Below are 19,409 nucleotides of genomic sequence, written 5' to 3'. Positions count from 1 at the left end.
GGCAGACTGTAATTACATATATGGCCAACAGAGAGATTTAATGACTTTTTCCTCCTTCTCCTGATTGACAAGGCAGAAGGTGGGGGTAAGGGGAGTGAGGTTGGATAAGAGATGGCAATAAGAAAGAAAGAGTCTCACTGTTTAATTTTAGCAAAAAAAAAAAGAAGAAGAAGAAGAAGAAGAACATTTCTAGACTTTTGTTAAATAGATTTTATTACTTTTAAATAAATTTACTGTAATATGTGAATGTTCAGGCGGCACGATAGTGCCTCACAGCAAGACGGTTCTCAGTCTGAACTTCGGCCACGGCCTTTTTGTGTGAGGTTTGCATGTTCTCCCCTGGTCTGTGTGGGTTCCCTCTGGGTACTCCTCCTGTATGGGTTCTCTTCTATCTTCCTTCCACAGTCCCAAAACACACAGGTTAGGTTTGACTCTAAATTTCCGGTAAGTGTAAATGGTTGCTTGTCAGGCTGGACCTCATCTCTTCACCCCATGTCAGCTGGAATAGGCTCCAGTCCCCTGATGCAACCCTGCAAAGGATAAGCGGTGATAGATGAAATGAAACACTGAAACAGAGGTGAACGATTTAACGGCGTGACCTTGACATGTGGGCAGTCGTGGATCAGCGGTTAGGGTGTCGGACCCGTAACCGGTGGATCGCTGGTTCGATTCCCCGTCCCGGTGTCCATGGCTGAGGTACCCTTGAGCAAGGTACCTAACCCCCACTGCTCCCCGGGCGCTGCACGCGGTCGCCCACTGCCCCGGGTTTGCTGTGTGTGTGTGCATGTCACTTGGGTGGGTTAAATGCAGAGAACAAATTTCGTTGGAGTGAGTTCCCTCCAATGACAAAATATGTCACTTTAATCTTTAATCTTTAAACATGTGTGACCTTAAATCAAAAGTTGACTTACTACCTTTGTTCTAAGCTTTTAACTGGATCCCACAGTCTTAATCAGCTGATCCATTCCCAAGCTCCATCAGGGAATTGAGCTGGGTTAGGTGTCATTCTGTGACCTACTATACATGCTGAAACATTGTTGAAATATTGATTGGTACCAAGTAGTCGTGAGTGAGTAGATATCCAGCCCTGCTTTGATTCAAAATGATAGTGATAGGGGGAAACCCCAAATATTACTATTCACACAAACCACATTGAAAGCTAGGCAAGACCACCTGACATCTACAATCCCGAGACATCAGCACAAACTGGTGATGCTTTGTCAGTTTTATTCTGCAAGCCAGCTTCAGGTCTCAGCTGTTTGGGGGGTCTCTGCCCTCAGTCTGGTCTTCAGTAAGTGGAACATCAATTCAATCAAAACAAACATCAAAACACTCATGGTTACATGGTTACTTTGACTGTATAGTTAGGCGTATATTCCTCAGGATTGCATTCTTGTTAAAGGGTGTTGATTTCTACTCCATTCATCAAATATGAACGTGACTACCTTCAAAACTTTAAAGATGAAATTCAGATTATGTTCAGATTATGCTATAGGCTAATGTCAGTATAGTCAACAGCCAACACAGGCACTCAGGATTAGCCTGGCAAACCTTTTTTTCCACTTGTTCTTAAGTCATAGGGGAAAAAAAACAAGATCAGACAGAAAATGGATCAATAAATAGATCAATTCTTTTTTGTCTCACTTGTCTCTCGGGGCTTCTGTACCACATGTTACAGATCTCTGTTTGTCATTCACATTATATTCAAGTTGTACAATAAATAAACAAACATATAAATAAATAATGGCTCAGTGATCTTTGGAAAATACAGAAGGTTCTTCAACAACACACAACAAACTTATTTCCAGAAGACTCTTAACCATCTGGATGAGAAGCTATTCCGTCCCCTGCACATTAAAAATGACTTTTAATTTCCCAAGTTGCAACTCTGTTTTCCAGCCAGTCTGTATGTGTTTCTCAGAGATATCTAACAAAACCAGTTTTGTAATTTTACTTGCTTTAACAATTAAGTACCTTAAATAGCTAAAACTCCAGAAAAATAAATGTTATTGATCCCCATTTTCTGGTAGAAATCGGGTCTGAAATCTGCATATCATTACTCTTATCTCTTAAATATTTCTTCATCATTTGAGACCCACAGCATGAGGTTTTCATATGTTGTTTATAGATAGCGTGCTGCTCTTGTTTACTCCCTTGCTAGCATCTTACATCATTACAACCACAGCAACATAATAATAGCGTGCAATGCAGACACACACACAAACACACATCCACACACACACACCTCATCCCATCCTTTCATCGCACACCACATTCACACTTCCTGTAAAACCCTGGCTTCTTAAACGATGGGTCGGAACCCAAGATGGGTCGCAGCCCTACTTCCGGTGGGTTGCCACATGATAAAGAGCCCTCATATTGTTTAATGAGGCTGCATCCCAGGCTATATTTCCCCTTTTGGCTTTAAGGGCAGAGGATGTGAAAGAAGCTGCTATAAACATCCCTTTTATTGCTGATGGATCTCCCCAACCCCCCACCTTTCCTCTATCCATCAAAAAGTTCTAGACTCCACCTTTAATTTCTCCCTTTGAATCTCTGTAATCTTTTTCTCCCAAGATACGACCACAAGCCATTACCAAGTACATGACTGCATCATTGTTCATTACACCAGACAGAGTGTTTTTGGACTACACATGCCACAGTTTCTCAGTCGTTCAAATCATTTTTAAATTCACAGCAAATTATCCAGGTCGGGAACAGGGTTTAGTCACTCGGGGTTTCCTTTGGTATTTTTTGGTGAACTAACAGGAATAATATTTCAGCTGGTAACAATTCCAATCAAGGAAGCACAGTTTCTGAATCACTGGTGGAAGATGATTAAAGCCATGACAGCTCTTGCTCCTGCTCTGAATGAAAAAACTGTTGTTGTGTGGAGCTGTTGCAGTGCAAATATGCTTTGACAAGCTGAACCTCAAAATTATCCAAAAGTCTGAAGTCCTCTTTTTTTCCAAAATAGATGCTTTTGCCTATACAAATTTGTCAAAATATATTTAACAGGAGCTATGCCACCTGGCTAAAAACTGAGACTATCATATCATATAGAGGTCCTGCTGCCGTTTCAGAGCAGCTCAGTGATTTCATAATGATAAAGTCATAGATTCAGAGGTGTCGCATGTAACAAATGGAATATCATGCACTTGTGGCCACTTAGATTGAAATTACATTTGTTGTTTCAATGTATCCTAAATATCCTAAAACATTGTTGCCAATACTATTCCAACCAGTCATATTTTACTGGCTTCACTGCATCAGTTAATGTCACCTTATGATTTTAAAGTCTTTTAAACAGATAAAACTTCCCCAGCTCTGTGTTTCTGTCGTTTGCCACTTTCCCAGCTCTCCCGAGTTATCCACCGTGTGCCCTGAACTAATTCAAGGAAGTTTTATACTATGAAAGTCACTTATATTAATGTACAATAATTCCTGAACAGGTATTTATGATGGAGCTTATGTCAGCTTATGTAAGCAAACTATTTAGTATTTGTTGATGCAACACAACAAAAATCAACTTGCAACATTTTTTAAGCATTTTCTAAACATTTACCAGCAGTCACACTTTTTCTTGTCAGCGTCACATCTAGGAATAGTGTTTTACTGCTAGTTCAAGCAGCGGCACTCATCTGAGTTGAGGACTAATAGATAAAAATGTGAACACTTAGTGTATAGTTTTGAAATGTTGGGTTGATTTAGTGAACACAGCAGCCTCAAGGACATTCCGTAAGAGCTAATATCTATTTATAAAAAGATCTGTAGGTGTTGTACAGCTGTGCAAAGAACCAAACATTCCATCACATCTTGAAAGTTTCCTTTCAAAAACTACAAGATGCACATAATGAATCTTTTTCTCCCTATCTCATACTGATTTGCTAATACTCAAACAAATCTGTAAACTTGAAAAGAATACTGGGGCAATGTCCCCATGCACATACTCTCATACACACATACACACACACATACTTACATACATCTTGCTCCCAGCAGATGTTTCGTCCACCGCTGCCTTCCCAGAAACCCACAAGTGAGCGTATTTTCCCGCCGCAGGGTCGGGGAGCAAAACCACTGAAGAAGACCGCTGCACCCCAACATAAAACAAAACACCAGAGGGAAAAAAATGTACAGAAAACCATTCAAAAAGGAAAGGAAGGGAAAAAAGCAAAGGATTTTCTAATCCATCCTTTATTGAGGTGGCTGGTTTTCGGCAGCGCAACCTTTTTTATGTGTGAGAAGCCTGGCCTGTAATTTGGGTAGCCACGACGACCAGAGGGACTTGTAATAAAACGAGACTCTATTCTGGGATGCTCTGTAATAATGGACGCCACCATCCACTCCTCTTGTTAGAGATGGAAGGATGGATGGAAGGATAGAGATGGATGGATGGACAGATGGATGGATGGATGGATGGATGGCAGCATCACATATAGACAGGCTGAAAGACAGATGGACAGTGGACAGTGGACATGAGTGCGTTGTGAAGAATGAAGGTGGACCAACAGAGGAAAGGGTCAAACCGAAAGCAAAAAGCTGAATCAATAGTTTGATAAAATCCTGTTAGACAAATAAAAAGATTCACTGAATGGATAGATGAAGAGACAAATGGTGTATGAATGCATAAACAAACTAATTAAATCACTCACTCAACCTCTCACTAACCAACGCGTTAACACTCAGGCTCTCTCTCAAACACACTAAGCTACCTGTTGGGATCAGTACCTGGCAGGACTTCTGAATGGCCATTATGCCCTTTAGCACTGTTACAGGTCCCTGTGGTTGAAATTCTGCATTCAGACACCTCTCTATAATCTCCACTCCATGTTAACAGTCACCCATTATACAAAGGCAATAATTAGGAAATCATATTGGCATATACATCCTGTCATTAGAAGTGTCTATTGCTATTGCATTGTAATTACATTTTAGTAGGTTGTTATTACACCATTTAGAAGCTGTCCGTCTTACCTCAATCTCCTCCTTAATTGGTTATGCTGGTCTGTCCCGCCCCCCTGGGCCCGCCCACCTCTTTGACGGAACATTCCAGTGGTCTAAGCATTTTAAGCTGGAGAGTATTACAACTGAATCTAATATGCCACAGAATGAAAGAAATGAAGGAGGAGGAAAAAAAAGTGGGCAGAGCGAGAGAGAGAATTTGGTGAAAGACAGAACTTGGGAAGAAGGGTAAAGAAAAAAGGGATTGAGAAGAAATGAAAAGGGAAAAAAGGGTGAAAAACACAGTTTTCTTGTTGCATGACAGATTCCCTCCCAACCAACCAAGGCTTGTCCTTTAATACCCAGAAGCCTTCATGTGGCTTCTCAACGATTGCACATGGGGCAAAGCTGACCACATCGCTGCCACGCTGCTTATTATACTGCATTGCTCACACTCTGCATGTGTGTTTGCATGTGTGTGTGTGAGACTAAGTGCCCATGTACAGTAAATGCGTACACATGCAAGTGTGCATGTGTAGGCTTGTTGGAAGGCAGCATCAGTCATGCAGAGAAGCGTTCAATGAGACTTGCATGTCTTAATTTGTCAACACCCTGGTGATGGATGGGAGAGAGAAAACCCAAATGTGAAAATGTGAAGGGAGACTGGAACCAAAAGACACAAGTGGAGAAAAATAATTTTCAGTATTACAAGTATTTCAGCTTGTGAAAATTAAAAACATATATGATCTGCCCTCAGTTTGAAATCACTAACAGCATTGTGTTGACTCAGTCTTCCAGTTTACATATCAAAAACCTGCAATGCTGCTATAAGGGTAGAAATATGAAAAGCTATCAAATATTAGTTTTACTTTTTCATTTTGATTCATTTGTTGATGTTGGTTATGATAAAGTCAGTTTGTGTAAGTCTAAACTAAATTCATTAAACTTATGAGGATCACTTACATAATAAAAACATTAATAATTGTGATGCTATTTGAAAAAGACACAAATGTGTTCTTAAGCTGTAAGTAATTTCAAGTGCAGTAGATCCTACAGGAAACCCAACTGCCCTGTATTTACCATTGGTAGGAAAATGGGTGATGGACATTCTCATAACAGGGTAAAAATACACAATATAACGCAGTGCCGATGATCCATGTGGCATTCCATACACATGCATGCACTACACAGGCTCACCCACACAAATGATGTGGGTGCATGAGTTTTCCACCACTGTCAAAAGGCAAAACTAGATGGATGAAGGAGAGGAAAATGAAGGACGGAGACTATGACATGAAGCAAAACATGTGTTCCCTTCTGCTGACCGCAAAGACTTCCTCTTTATGACCTTCGTGACCAGCCTTGTATACAGCATGCACACACACACACACATAAACACGCACACAAAGTACAACTTGGTAAACCAGATATCTGACAAAAATCACATATTTGGATGCCTCTAAAGCAATGCTGACATTATTTAAATTTTTAGAGAAAACATTAAAATCTAAAAAAAAAAGGGGGGGGGGCATCAAACATAAATAATATGGCAAGTCAATTGACTGCAAGGAATGTCAATAAAGTTGTCTAGTTTGGATATTTGCCGCTGCAATCTGGCCCCAGAGACAGAATAGTACTGATGAACAGTAATGAGACTCATCCCTAACAAAATTAAGTGTCTCGTCTTTTCTTTTACAAATATTAAATTGACTTGTAGTAAATTAGCACAGACACTTAATACACTCGCTTGTATAATGTTATTTACATTCACTAACCCTGCAATACTTCAACATAGCCGATTCAACACTCAAGAATAGCTTATGAACAGTCAACTCAGCCATGGGATGAGCATTTACTGTAGTCACATTTATACACAGAAATATTAACTTTTCACATAAACACTAAATTTACACATTCATGTTAGTAGTGCAATAGTTTGATCACCTGTTCAGTATTGAAATGGATGTCATTGCTGGATTGTATCAAGCATATGATAAAATATAATAACAAATCACAGCAGAAGTCTTGTCATGGAACACATTTTGATATCACACAGCAGAAATAATTGTTGGCTTTTTGGCACACTGTCATGTTTATGTGAATAAAATAGAGCTGTTGTTAATATTACTATCGTTATTATTATGTTATTGCTGCATATTGACAACGGCTCTGTTTTATTATGGTAACACCTGTGCTTTTCCTGCCATGACCAGGAGAAATGTTGGCTGTGAAAGAGACATGTTATATTCATTCATACTCATATCAGAGTAAGCCCAACCTCATCACGCAGTGCTGTGCTCACTGATTCTGGTGCTCGATGTGATGCACCACATGGTGTTCAAAATTATTGGATGTTTGCTACCCTCTGCTGTTCACCAGTCAAACTTCAACAGACTTTCTAGCCAATTAATATGCAAAGGAAATAGGTAATTAATTTGGACAACGGATCATGATTTTTTTTTAAAAAAGTAAAGAAAAGCAGTAGGCTGAAAGATTTTTATAGACAACATATGACTAAAAAGCATATGTTTGTGGAGCAAACTTATTTGCAAAACCATTTCTTTGCTATTTTTAAAATTTCCGTTTTGCATCATGCATGACACTCAGAACTGTATTGTCAACAACAACAACTGTTGTTATTCATGTTTATCATGACTATATATTGCACACATACCCATCTGAGTTGTTGTCACTCAGCAGCTTTAGGTCTGAACTTCCAGTTATAGACATGACAGGAAGGCACACACACACACACACACACACACACACACACATACACTGTAAGAGCTGTTCAAAAATGTTTTCAGAGGGCTCTAAAAAGTTGTCAAATGGCCGATTACAGTCAGCCAAATGTTTGTGTGTGCATATGTGTGTGTCTGCATGCCCGTATGTGCGGACAGGAAGTGGTGGTAGCTGGTTTGAGGTCAGTGGCAGCAAAGAATGGTAACTATGCTGTTGCTGTGACTACGGCTGGTCACAGTTCAGGCTTTGGGTTTCCTGACACGCTGCAGCCTGAAACCACATCCCACCATCACTCCATCCATCTGTCCGTACCTGCAGCATTCGTGTGACTGATCATTTTACATTCAATCGTTATGTTAATTCTTCTCTTTTACATCTTTTTTTTTTTTTTTTACCTCTTTTTACCCTACTCTTTAAACATTAAACGCCACATAAGCCACATGAACTAAAAGGCCGTGTTTCTGTGCTGTTTACTAGCCTGAGGCACACCACATCCCTCTCGTTGACACTGGGACTCACGACCATCTGCAGCCAGTGAGAGGGGGACAAAATGATATCACCACAGTGATGAAATTCATTAACCTATAGCACCGTTTTCAGAGTGTAATTTTCAAGCACAGGCGGCACGGTGGAGTAGTGCTTAGCACTGTTGCCTCATAGTAAGAGGGTTCCAGGTTCGAATCCCGGTCTGGGCCCTTCTGTGTGGAGTTTGCATGTTCTCCCTGTGCCTGTTTGGGTTTTCTCCGGGTACTCCGGCTTCCACCCACAATCCCAAAAACATGCACATTAGGTTAATTGGCTACTCTACATTCTGGGTGTGAGTGTGTGGTCTTGTTTCAGCCCTGCGATTGACCGGATTCCGGTCCAGCGCATACCCCACCTCTCGCCCATAGTCAGCTGGGATAGGCTCCAATCCCCCAGCGACCCTGACAGATAAGTGGTATAGAAAATGGATGGATGGAGTCTGACAGCACGTTCAAGCATTTATCTACATTCACTTAGGCTAAGGAACTGTTGATGTACACGTACTGTTGGCGTAACAACTTTGTACTCAAAAGCTTTTACATTTGAGATCCTGCATACTCAATGAAATGGTAATGGTTATCCCTCAAATATTACAAGCACATTACTTTTTCCAGATTTGCCAAAAATAATAAACAATATGGACGAAAGCATGGGCTTTGTGGCCTATTTGAAAAGAAATCCCGTACCAAAATCCCACCAGTAGGTGTCAGTCTTGGCATAGGAAGCCCTCAAAGGAAAATGCCAAAAAATGCCAAAGCAAGGTAATGAGCTCACCAGTTGAGCACAGTCAACAGCTGAACAGATTCAGATGTGCACCAGTTTGAAAATATCATCATGTTGGCTAATCCCATGCGTTTTGTAATACCTTCACTATATAAGAAAATGTAATTAGTCCTACAAATTTGTTGCTGAATATGAAATTGCAACATTTTATATGGTCACTTACAACATTAGAGATAGGGCCTCAGACTGCATTGTTGCATTTTACATTATATCATGTTATTTTTATTTTATTTATTTGAAATAAAGGACCATTGTCACAGATTATTCTGATATCATGTTGTTTTACCCTTGTGGAGAGTAACAGTTACTTTCTTTCATCTTGTTACTTTTGTTTGTTTGTTTGTTTTTTTATTTGTTTTATTCTATTTATTTTTATTCGTGTAGTAAGTGTGAAATAATGAAAGTCTGCCAGAGCAGCCTTGGACGCGCATGCGCACAGTGGGGGAAACTACTCTGCCAGCTCAGCTGACAACAGCAGCACTTGGACAGCCAGATAATGATGATGGCAGACTCTGGAAGTAGCGAAGAAGTGGCTGTGATCGGTAATACCGATATCACTTCAACGGAATCCGAAAACAACATTATAAACACGGTCGTACTTTTTGTTATTCTCTGTGGCAAACATTTTAGGAGATAGAAACCCTGGTTTCGCTAGTGAAAACAGTCCCAAACAGGCCTGATGTTATGGTGAAGTGGAGCTACGTGGAGTTTATTTCCAATGCAGCAACAGAGACTTTTCTATTAACCTTTTCAAAAAGCTGTAGCATTTTTTTATCGTTTAGCTTTAAGGCTAAATGTAGTTGTTAGCTCTGCAAGGTAGCGTCAAACAAAGTCAGCGAAAGCTTGTTAACAGTGGTTCGAAGCTACTTTGTAAACTTTGCTCCTGACGTTAGCTTTTTAGCTAGCAAGTCTAAAGACTTGGTCTAAAGTTTGGATTCGCTAGTTTCAAATGGGGCTCCTCTTTGTATCCCGAAAGACACGACTTAATTACCGTGGTCTCTTATGAGAAAGAACAATTTTTGTTCAAATAAGCTACCATTTTTTGGTACTTCCTTGGTATTAGTGCTGTTTTGTCTGCATAATGTTACTCTTGTCAGCGTCAATAACCAGATGAATGCCCGTCTCCAAGTGTTCATCTGTGTTTGATCGATGAGAAATAGAATAGATTTGAATGTAATAGAACTTTATTGCCCCTCAGTGTTTTTTGTCCACTGTCTTGCTCTGCACTCACCTGTGACCTGCTCACCTGTTTCCTGTACTTCCTCTCGCACTTGTCCCATATCGTATGTTTTAATTTCCCTTTTATTTTGCTTACTTATTTATTGTCTTGTTTTTCCCTTTTCCTCGCACCGTATTTTTCTCACCTATATAGATGGTTGAGAGGGGGACAGCTCTGTTGAGAAAAATGGAGATAAATGTGGCAGAGGCGGAGAAGAGAACAGGGAAGAACACAGTAAACATGCAGGAAACCTACACAGTCTACCTCATAGAAACGCGGTAGGTCAGAAACTGGAACATCTGGTTTGTGGAGGCCATTTATGTCGTGGCCTTTTCATGTTTTTGGAACCTCTGCTGCAAATGCACAGAGCAGAAACGGCAATTTTTAATTGTGACATTAGTGCTTATGGTGGTGCCGGAAAAACAAAAGCGTCAGGAAGAGTTGAGTGCAACCTTTTAAACATATATGAGTATATTAAAAGCACAGGAGACATATTTGCTTTCTCATACAAAATTTTATTTCACAGTGTCCTTAGGATAGTGGATCCAAATTCCATGAAGGGATGTAGGTTAGCGACCTTAAGCAGGATCATATTTGTCCAATGTCAAATAATTATCATATTTGACATTGGCCAAATATGATAATTGTACCATCAATTCATGTTACAGACTTTGTCCATAATTTGAAGTTCCTTAATGGTGCATTGAGACAAACATGTTTCAGTGGGTAGAAAAAAGGATTTGCCTTTTTGACCTGGTTAAGTGGAACAAGATCAAGGTGCAGAATACCTTGCACTGACCTACCTTGACTACCTTCCATAGTTGCTTGATCTTTTAAAATATAAACACAGCACAGGAGACAAGATTATTGTCCCTTCCCCTTCTCAGAAAAAGGCCATTTGCAATATCAGAAGTAGATATGTTTCTCATTCTTTGTCTCCACAAGTTGCTTTTTCAGGTGACTTCCATGATAACACCTAAAATTAAGTTTATTCCCATTCATCTGTCTGTAGGCCAGCTGAAAGTGTCCCAGACGGGGGCACGCCTGCCGCACCGGACACTTTGTGGAGACGCTACAGTGAGTTTGAGCTGCTCCGAACATACCTCCTGGTCGCCTACCCCTACATTATCATCCCTCCACTACCAGAGAAAAGGGTGAGTGACACACGCATGAAAAGACAAAGCCAATCATTGATTGCTGGGTATAACTAATTCCTGTGACTGACATAAGGACTTCAAAGCACGTGATAGAACTGCTTCAACTGTTGTAGGTTGATGACTGTAATTCATTCAGTCTTAGTTTCTTGTGGTTGATTCTATACATACTTGTTTTTTAAGGTGACTCACTTTTCCTTCTTTTTGTCTCCCTGTATTTTGCCTCTTACAGGCAGAGTTTGTGTGGCACAAGCTGTCAGCAGACAACCTCGATCCAGACTTTGTTGAGCGACGGAGAGTCGGCCTAGAAAACTTCTTGCTGCGTGTTGCATCACATCCTGTCCTTTCCAATGACAAAATCTTCTTCCTCTTTCTGACAGAGGTTAGCACTTGGAACTTGTTCTACATAATATCGTACGTATGCTGACATACACGCGCTCACAGTTTAACGGCACTTGCAGCAAAACAATGCAAGAGGCTGTGCGAGTGGGAGGACACGGTCAAGGAAGTAGAAGAATGAAAAAGCATTTCCAGCGAAAAGGCTTATCACGCTGCAAAGGGAAAAATGGAGGCTGAACCATTTTTTTTGTAGGAGGCGTCTGTCATACTGACATAGTGATTTCACTAATATGAATGACAAAGCCATTACTTGTACACAAACAAGGTGGAATTCATATTAGCACTTAATTCTGATTCACTGTTTTCTGTCTTCTACATCTTGAATTTCCTCATTTTTATTTTGTCTTCCTGTAGCCTGTAGCAACATGCTCAGTCCAGCTCAGCCCCATCCGGTGTTCTGTTGTAGTAAAACTGTCAGTTGGAAAGGGTTGTTTTTATACAGTGTGGCTGATAAACCTGTCTGTCATCTGTCAATCATCTGCCTGTAGGAGAAAGGATGGAGGGAGGCGGTTTTGGACACAGGTTTCCAAGACAAGGTACGCAGTTTTTTCACATTTTTGTTGGATGGTACATCGTCACAGCTGTTTTACAAACATCCTTCAAGTACCTCTTGATGAACTGTTTGACTTGGAGCTCTGTCTTTAACTAACATCGATCTCTTCTATAGATTCACCTGCATGCAAATTAAATCCCTTATAACGTGTGTGCAATTCTGTTTCCTACCAGGTTGACTCCAGACTAAAGTCTCTAAGTGCCATGTTCAGAGTCAAGAACCCTGACAAGTAGGTGTGAAACAGACATGTAGCTTTTTCCCATAATTAAGATTACTTTTTATTTGTTTGCCAATGCAACATTTTGCTAGGATTTGTGCAAAGCGTGAGATTTAGTCAGATTACTGGAAAGTTTCTCAAGAGTTTTTAATGAGTAGACTAAATTAAAAATGAATCACCCAAGTGGCAATGCAGGTAGTAATCGGTATGAAAATCGAGATTCTCTAAGGCAGCACATTAGGGCAATACAAACTGCAACACAAATGTGTAGATTCAGTTAAACACTGTTTGAGTTTTGATTCATTTGTTGTGTTCTCTAGGCGATTCACAGCGCTGAAACACTACAGCGATGAACTGAACACAGTCATCTCTCAGTTACTCAGGGTGCGGGCGGTGAGTATTGGCACACACACAAACACACACACACACCTATATTTAACTGTCTGCTTTGGTTTGGCCAGTGGTTTATGTTTTTTGGAGATTGTGTTGTGCAACACGCACATCCATGTTTCACTGACAGCCTGCCAGGTCGTGAGGAGAATAGCTGGGTATTTAGCTTGCTTTGACTTTCTCCTTCAGTTACTTCAACTCTTTTTCATTTCGTCTTGGCCGAGTAGCACGCAGTCAGCTTGAATGTGCACCTGCACTGTGAGTGCTGTCTGCATTTATTTATGATTCAGTGATGTTGTGGATTTATTTTTTCAGTGAGTTAAAAACTGTGTCAGGATGTTAAGTATCTTGATTGTCCGTGCGAATGGCCTGATGGCGTTAATACATAATAATTAGTGTCAATGTTAATGTCAAAAGAATTGACTATTTTTAAGTAGGGAATCATCTCAATTACAAAAATGTGTCTATAATTGCTAATTTTATTTTCTATACTCTAGAAAGTGGCAGACAGGCTGTATGGAGTTTACAAGGTCCACGGTAACTACGGCAGAGTGTTCAGGTGAGAAACACTTGAATTTCCCTTGGGATCAATAAAGTATCTATCTATCTAACACATGTTCTATTGTTGCTGTATTTCTACAAGAATAAAATCATAATTTTGTGCTAAAAGAGACTACTATATCAGTCAACAAGCCATTAGTTACAGCTGAAACACGTGTGGTGTATGTACTGTATCCAGCTACTCAGCTACAAGGTTTCTTATAGAAACTTGCAAGCCATATCATATTTTACATTATGAATTGGTTGTGAATTTTCTGTGGTTGATCCGACAACCTCCCGTTCACAAGTTTGTTTCTCCACCCTTTATGCCACCCTTTTGTTCCTCTGGTAGGAAAATTGTATATTTGAAATGCTTAGCTGATGATCATATTCTTTTAAGTTTTGGGGCAGCTTGGTAAGTTAAAATTAAAGCAAGTTTACAATTATGAGCTAACAGTAGTACACAAATCACCATTTTGTTTTTGATTAATATGAAACACTTGAAGTCCTGACTGGACAGAGACAGTTGTGTATTTCAAATTAAGAACTGATTTATTGTGATTCCAGTGAGTGGAGCGCTATAGAAAAAGAGATGGGAGACGGACTACAGAGTGCTGGCCACCACATGGATACGTAAGTAGTAGAAGCTTGCGTACGTTGTCATACATACAGCTCTTTTTCTTTTTCCTTGAATATGACTGTGTCCATGTTGCACAGATATGCTGCATCAATAGATGACATTCTGGAGGAAGAAGAGCACTATGCAGACCAGCTGAAAGAATACCTCTTCTACGCAGATGCTGTCAGGTAAGTGTTTGTGTATGTTAAAAAAAACACAGGCATGTATGCATTGAGGGTAGGCGACATGACCTAAAATATTTTTTTCCACTGACATTACTGTGTCAAGGTGTTACAAAAAATGGGTAGTCTATACCTCTTTTCATTCATTAGCTATGTAAGTGAACATGTCCTAAGGAAATAAAAAGAATGCTGCTAGATGAATGCATATATTCGTTCCATGTAAGAATTACAATCAGGCACAGGCCTGTATGTGTTTCGGGAGGAGTAGTCTGCCCCATAATAAAGGTTAATTAGTCAATGATTTATTTCCAGAGTTAGACAAGGGATTGGATGAGACATCTCAACAGCATTTATTTGGCAGAAAGCCCAAAGTACAGTATGTAAGTGCAATAGTCAGTGTACCAGAGGGCAAGTCTACCCAGTACATTTACACACAGCAGTGATGGGGGGGGGGGGGTCCTGCATACTTCCTGTATACTCCTGCCTGTTTGTGGGCAATTAAAACCCTTGCTCACTGTGCTTCCACCTCATGTCTCCACAGCTCCGTATCGTCATTCAAATCAACATTTACCAGCACTAATGCAAATGCTTTTTTGCATATTTAAACCGTTTTCTTTTAGCTGAGAATATAATGAAGACTCGTAGTTGTCAGCAAGCAGTGATGTTAGGCCTCCTTGATTGGATGGATCATTCATGACGTAAATTCTGTTTAACTGTGCGTTATAATATTAGTATCAGGATGCAACAATATAGTAGATAGATAGATAGATTCTTTATTGATCCCGAGGGAAATTCAAGCATCCAGTAGCCCATTACAGCAGTGTAGGTTAGTCAAAAATGAGCAAGCAAACGACCAAACAAGGCCTAACTGTTAGTGGGAACAATAGACTAAACATATGCTAAATAAACTAACATATGGTACATAAAGTACAATAAAGATTACACATTCCTGGGATTAAATGTCAATTTTATGTGTGTATTAAGGTCAGTATGCAGGAAACACGAGTTGATCCAGTATGAGTTGGAGATGGCAGCTCAGGAGCTCGTCCATAAGAAACAGCAGAAAGAGGAGCTGGCGACTGGGGTAACACACAAGCACTCGCACACTGGTTCATCATCTCTCACTTTCTCCTTCTCATCACAGTGATGTGAGTGTGATCAGTGGGAGGAGAACTGTTTGAATTCTTTATGTGGCACACGGGAATCCGAATCAAGTGTATCTGTTTTAAGACCACATATGAAAGTAGTCGAAATCTGAATTTAAAAGGTCAGATGTGATTTCTGGCGTTCACACTGTCATGAGAAAAACAGATGAGTCGCCACCTTTCTTTGGGCCACCTTTGCCTTCAGCTACTGAACAGAATTAGGCCTGTATTTAAAAGCATCTTTGATGATTTAACATCAGTTAACTTGTGTGGGTGTGTGTGCGTGCAGACTGTGCGCATCTTTTCTCTGAAGGGGATGACCAGTAAAATATTCGGTCAAGAGAGCCAGGAGCAGAGGGAGAGCAGGTTGGCAGCCTTGGAGCAGAGTATCCAGGAGGGAGAGGAAATGCTCAAGGAGAAGAACAGAGAGTGCCAGTAAGCTCAACACCCACAGATCAGTCCTGAATTTGGATAATGAATATAAATGTTTCACCACAGCCTTGGAACACAGGTGGTTGCAGCTGTTTAGACATGACGTTTTCCAAGCACAACGTAGTGGATGGAGTTACTCACTTGAAGTGTGAATCATTGGTCAGGAAGCTCATTTTTCAGTCGTTTTGATAATAATGCCTGCCCGCCCTGACAATCACAAACACATTTGACTTTTGTTTGTTTGTGATCGTGTCTTCAGAGAGTTTGTGCAAACAGCCTGGGAAGACATTGAACGTTTTAAGGAGCAGAAGGACAAAGATCTGCGTGAAGCACTAATCAGCTACGCCATTATGCAGATCAGCATGTGTAAGAAGGTATGGAGTTTTGTGTGTGTTCGTGTGTGTGTGTGGGGGGGGGGGGTGTTTCCGCCACAGTCTGTGTTTGTTCTTGCATACTGACCCACTTAAAAATGCCAGGAGTTTTTTTTTTTGTGAAGTTGATTCTTCTGCGATTCAATTTGTTGTCTAAAAATTTCTCTGTCTCTCCTTCGCCGTCTCAGGGAATTCAGGTGTGGTCCAATGCCAAGGAGTGTTTCAACAAAATGTGAGCCACTTTTCAACCAGTCACTCCGTTCAGAGCGAGACCATCAGCAGATCTTCAAACTGCAGTTTTATGGAAATGGTGACGGTCGCCCACAAAACTGCTCTCACTTTGCTTTGCTGAATCAAAGCTACTTAGATTGATCCTGTCTTCTTTTCTCTCTCTCTGCTTTTCTCAAACACACATTTATGTAGTAGAAGTTTCAAAGACTGAGTCGCTTAGTGGATCCACGCTGATGTGACTTTCATGCTGCAGATAATCCAGATTTCCAGTCGTTTCGTTTGCTGCACAACACGTCCAGAGGTTAGGCAGTGAGTTTGAGAATTGTTGCCAGGGTTTAGCTTTAATGATCTGAATTCGCTGATATTGTGGTTAATGAAAATACCAGGCGATCAATCGGAAACAAGATTTCGGATTTTAAGGTGAAAGAAACATGGACCACACTTTCAGAAGCCGCTACACGTTCACATTTCCTTTGCGTCTTTTTCATATTTGATATATTTCATGCTGTCGAGTCAGTCTTTATGCTGTCATTGATCAGCCAACCAAAGTGCTTTTGACCAAGTTCTTGTATCGTACACACTGAGCCTTTTTGGAAGACTGAAACATGGCGCCCCCACAGTGAACCTGATCTACCAAGTGCAAGTGTAGAGGTTGTTAAAGGCAACACACACAGAGATCGATAGTTGAGGCTTTTCTTTGCTCTCAAGCTTTATAGCCTTAATACAAACATTTGTTTTGTACAACAGGGGAGGGATAAAAAATAAAAAAACTGTCAGTGTGCCTCAGGTCAATGTTTATGAAAAACACTGACCAAATAGGGGAAATTTTTTAACTACAAATATGTTCAATCCTCACAATCTGGCTCAATACCTCTGCTGTTTGTACACAAAATGTGAGCTACTATTGCTTTCTGTAATGTTCTATAATATTCGACTGAGGGAGGAAAACATTGGTACAAAGCGAATACGAGTTATAAAAGCATGTGAAAGTGCCTGGTCAGCAAACCCTACCCTTTCAGAATAAACCTAATCAGTTTACTTGAATAATCCCAAATTGAGGCTTTAAGTCATGTTTTTTATATTAAATATGTGACATGAGAAATTGTTTTTATGTTAATGTAATCATTGTGCTAAGACACTAATAAACATATTTCGTGTTTCTTTCTTTTTTTTTTTAAACTATTTTCATTGTGTTTTTGTAACAAATGATGTACAAAGGAGTCAGATGGATTTCTGTGGCAGGCCGTGTGATGATGGTTTTCATGTGTGCAGCTTTGTTTGTCTTGTGGCTAAAATATAAAAGGCACAGACTTTTGATGAGCACTTTTGAAATGTCATCCTGCTGATTCGTCAAAGTAACACAATGCCTTGCTTTTATGCAGAATTTGTGTTTTTATTCCCATGTCACCTGTGGTGATGGTGTGTAAAAACAAATCAGATGGTGAGTGTGATTGATTTCACATTGATGCCCGTCCGGTCACTCACTGCAATTGGAAAACAAAACTGCTCCTTTGTTGAGTCTTGGAAAAGATGTTTTATTTGTAGCCATTAGAGAAGAGAAAAACTGTTAAAACTTATTGAAAGTATTATTTTTTTTACACCTTAGTTCAGTGGTGACATTAGATTGGGTGAGTGTATGAATGAATCAATAAATGACACTGCTAGCATAACATGGACAAGTTGTTGACGGGGTTTTCACGTAAGCATCGGCAAATGTGCTTCCAAAGCAGTTTGCTTCCAAGGCAAAGACTAGGAAATATGACGACACATCTTGTCTTTGGCTTCACCTGTGCAACGGTGGGTGGTGATGAGGGGAGACGGCGGTGCTAGCAGGTGACAGCTTGAAGCCGAACAAGCTAACGCGGCGCCACTTGGAGACACAAAGACAAGCCAGTTGAGTTTTTCAGACAAAACCTCGTCAACTGCCTTGCTCAACAGTCTCTCTTTACTAAAGCAGTCTGATTGTCTTAATCTCTTCCGATCACATGAATAAAAACAGCTCTGCACCCGTCATCCGTGCCGGCAAATGCTCAACTCGCCTGATGTAAAGTTGGCTACCGAGCGGCACAGTGCGTAAAGACGCACACATTAGCGGAGGAATGAATGCTTCCCTGTGCTGTGAACACGCTTTCGACTGCAGTGGTGTTTTTAAAAACCAGAGAGGCAATTTTTGAAAAATTCGTTGATAGTAATTTTTTTAAAAAAGAAACCTGTTACACTGAACATAATTACACAGTTAAGGTGCTCGAAAACAGTTAAGCTTAAAATAATTATAGTTTATTGCAACCTGTAGTTTATGGCAGTTTACTTTTATTTGTTCAAAAAAAAAAAAAGGTTTGTATTAATTACAATGTGTGAAATAAACTGCAATGGAGTCTGAAAACAAAATATGTGTACGTGTGTCCTGTGCGAAGATTTTCTTATGTACCAAAGAGGGGCCCAGCAGGGGAAAGTTTGGGAACCACTGCCTTAATTAATCATGTGCCTGATAATAAAAGATTTAAAAGATGCACCCATCCCCTTCGCCATTTTCAATTTATAATGTCCAATATGAAAGAGACGACTGAACAATAATAATAATAACATGGAAAAAATAAGGGACTTCACCTGAGACTGGTTTGAATGTGGTGATCTTGAATGAATGGATATTTATATACAATTTAAATATATTTGTTATACATAAATGTCTTAAGATGTAAACTATGAAATAATGAATAAACGGCGCCGCCTACCGATTAATACCTTCAAAAGTAAAACCTTCAATTTGGCACCAAGGTGACAGGAAGACGAGAGGAGTCTGAGCGGAGGGAAACAACATGCTCTCTTTTCAGATCCACCTACTGCTCGGTTTGCATGAGATCATGTGTGGTTTACTCAAAATGGAAACCTAGCATTAATTTAACATTCAAAACAGACCAAAGCCTTCAATTTCCCAAATCCAGCAATGTAGTGTACCCTCCACA

General features: G+C 40.1%; 1 protein-coding gene across 2 annotated transcripts; it reads left to right on the top strand.

Annotated features, from left to right (window-relative positions):
* Positions 1-9,428: 9,428 nt before the first annotated feature.
* snx4 (sorting nexin 4) lies at positions 9,429-17,620 on the top strand. Of its 2 annotated transcripts, none has more exons than XM_046404628.1 (14): positions 9,429-9,586; positions 10,367-10,491; positions 11,226-11,367; positions 11,600-11,749; positions 12,255-12,302; positions 12,493-12,548; positions 12,857-12,929; positions 13,424-13,485; positions 14,034-14,099; positions 14,184-14,273; positions 15,252-15,351; positions 15,702-15,847; positions 16,104-16,218; positions 16,404-17,620. In XM_046404628.1, exons 1-14 carry the CDS (start codon positions 9,491-9,493, stop codon positions 16,449-16,451), a joined length of 1,317 nt encoding a protein of 438 aa, XP_046260584.1. In that variant the 5' UTR covers positions 9,429-9,490; the 3' UTR covers positions 16,452-17,620. The 2 variants fall into 2 exon arrangements, with proteins under 2 accessions (XP_046260584.1, XP_046260585.1); XM_046404629.1 differs by having other exon boundaries at positions 9,436-9,536.
* Positions 17,621-19,409: the final 1,789 nt, after the last annotated feature.

The sequence above is a fragment of the Scatophagus argus genome, chromosome 11 (assembly GCF_020382885.2).
Source record: "Scatophagus argus isolate fScaArg1 chromosome 11, fScaArg1.pri, whole genome shotgun sequence".
Lineage (NCBI taxonomy): Eukaryota > Metazoa > Chordata > Actinopteri > Scatophagidae > Scatophagus > Scatophagus argus.
The sequence above is the reverse complement of the archived record's forward strand: the minus strand, read 5'-3'. Positions and strand labels throughout refer to the sequence as shown.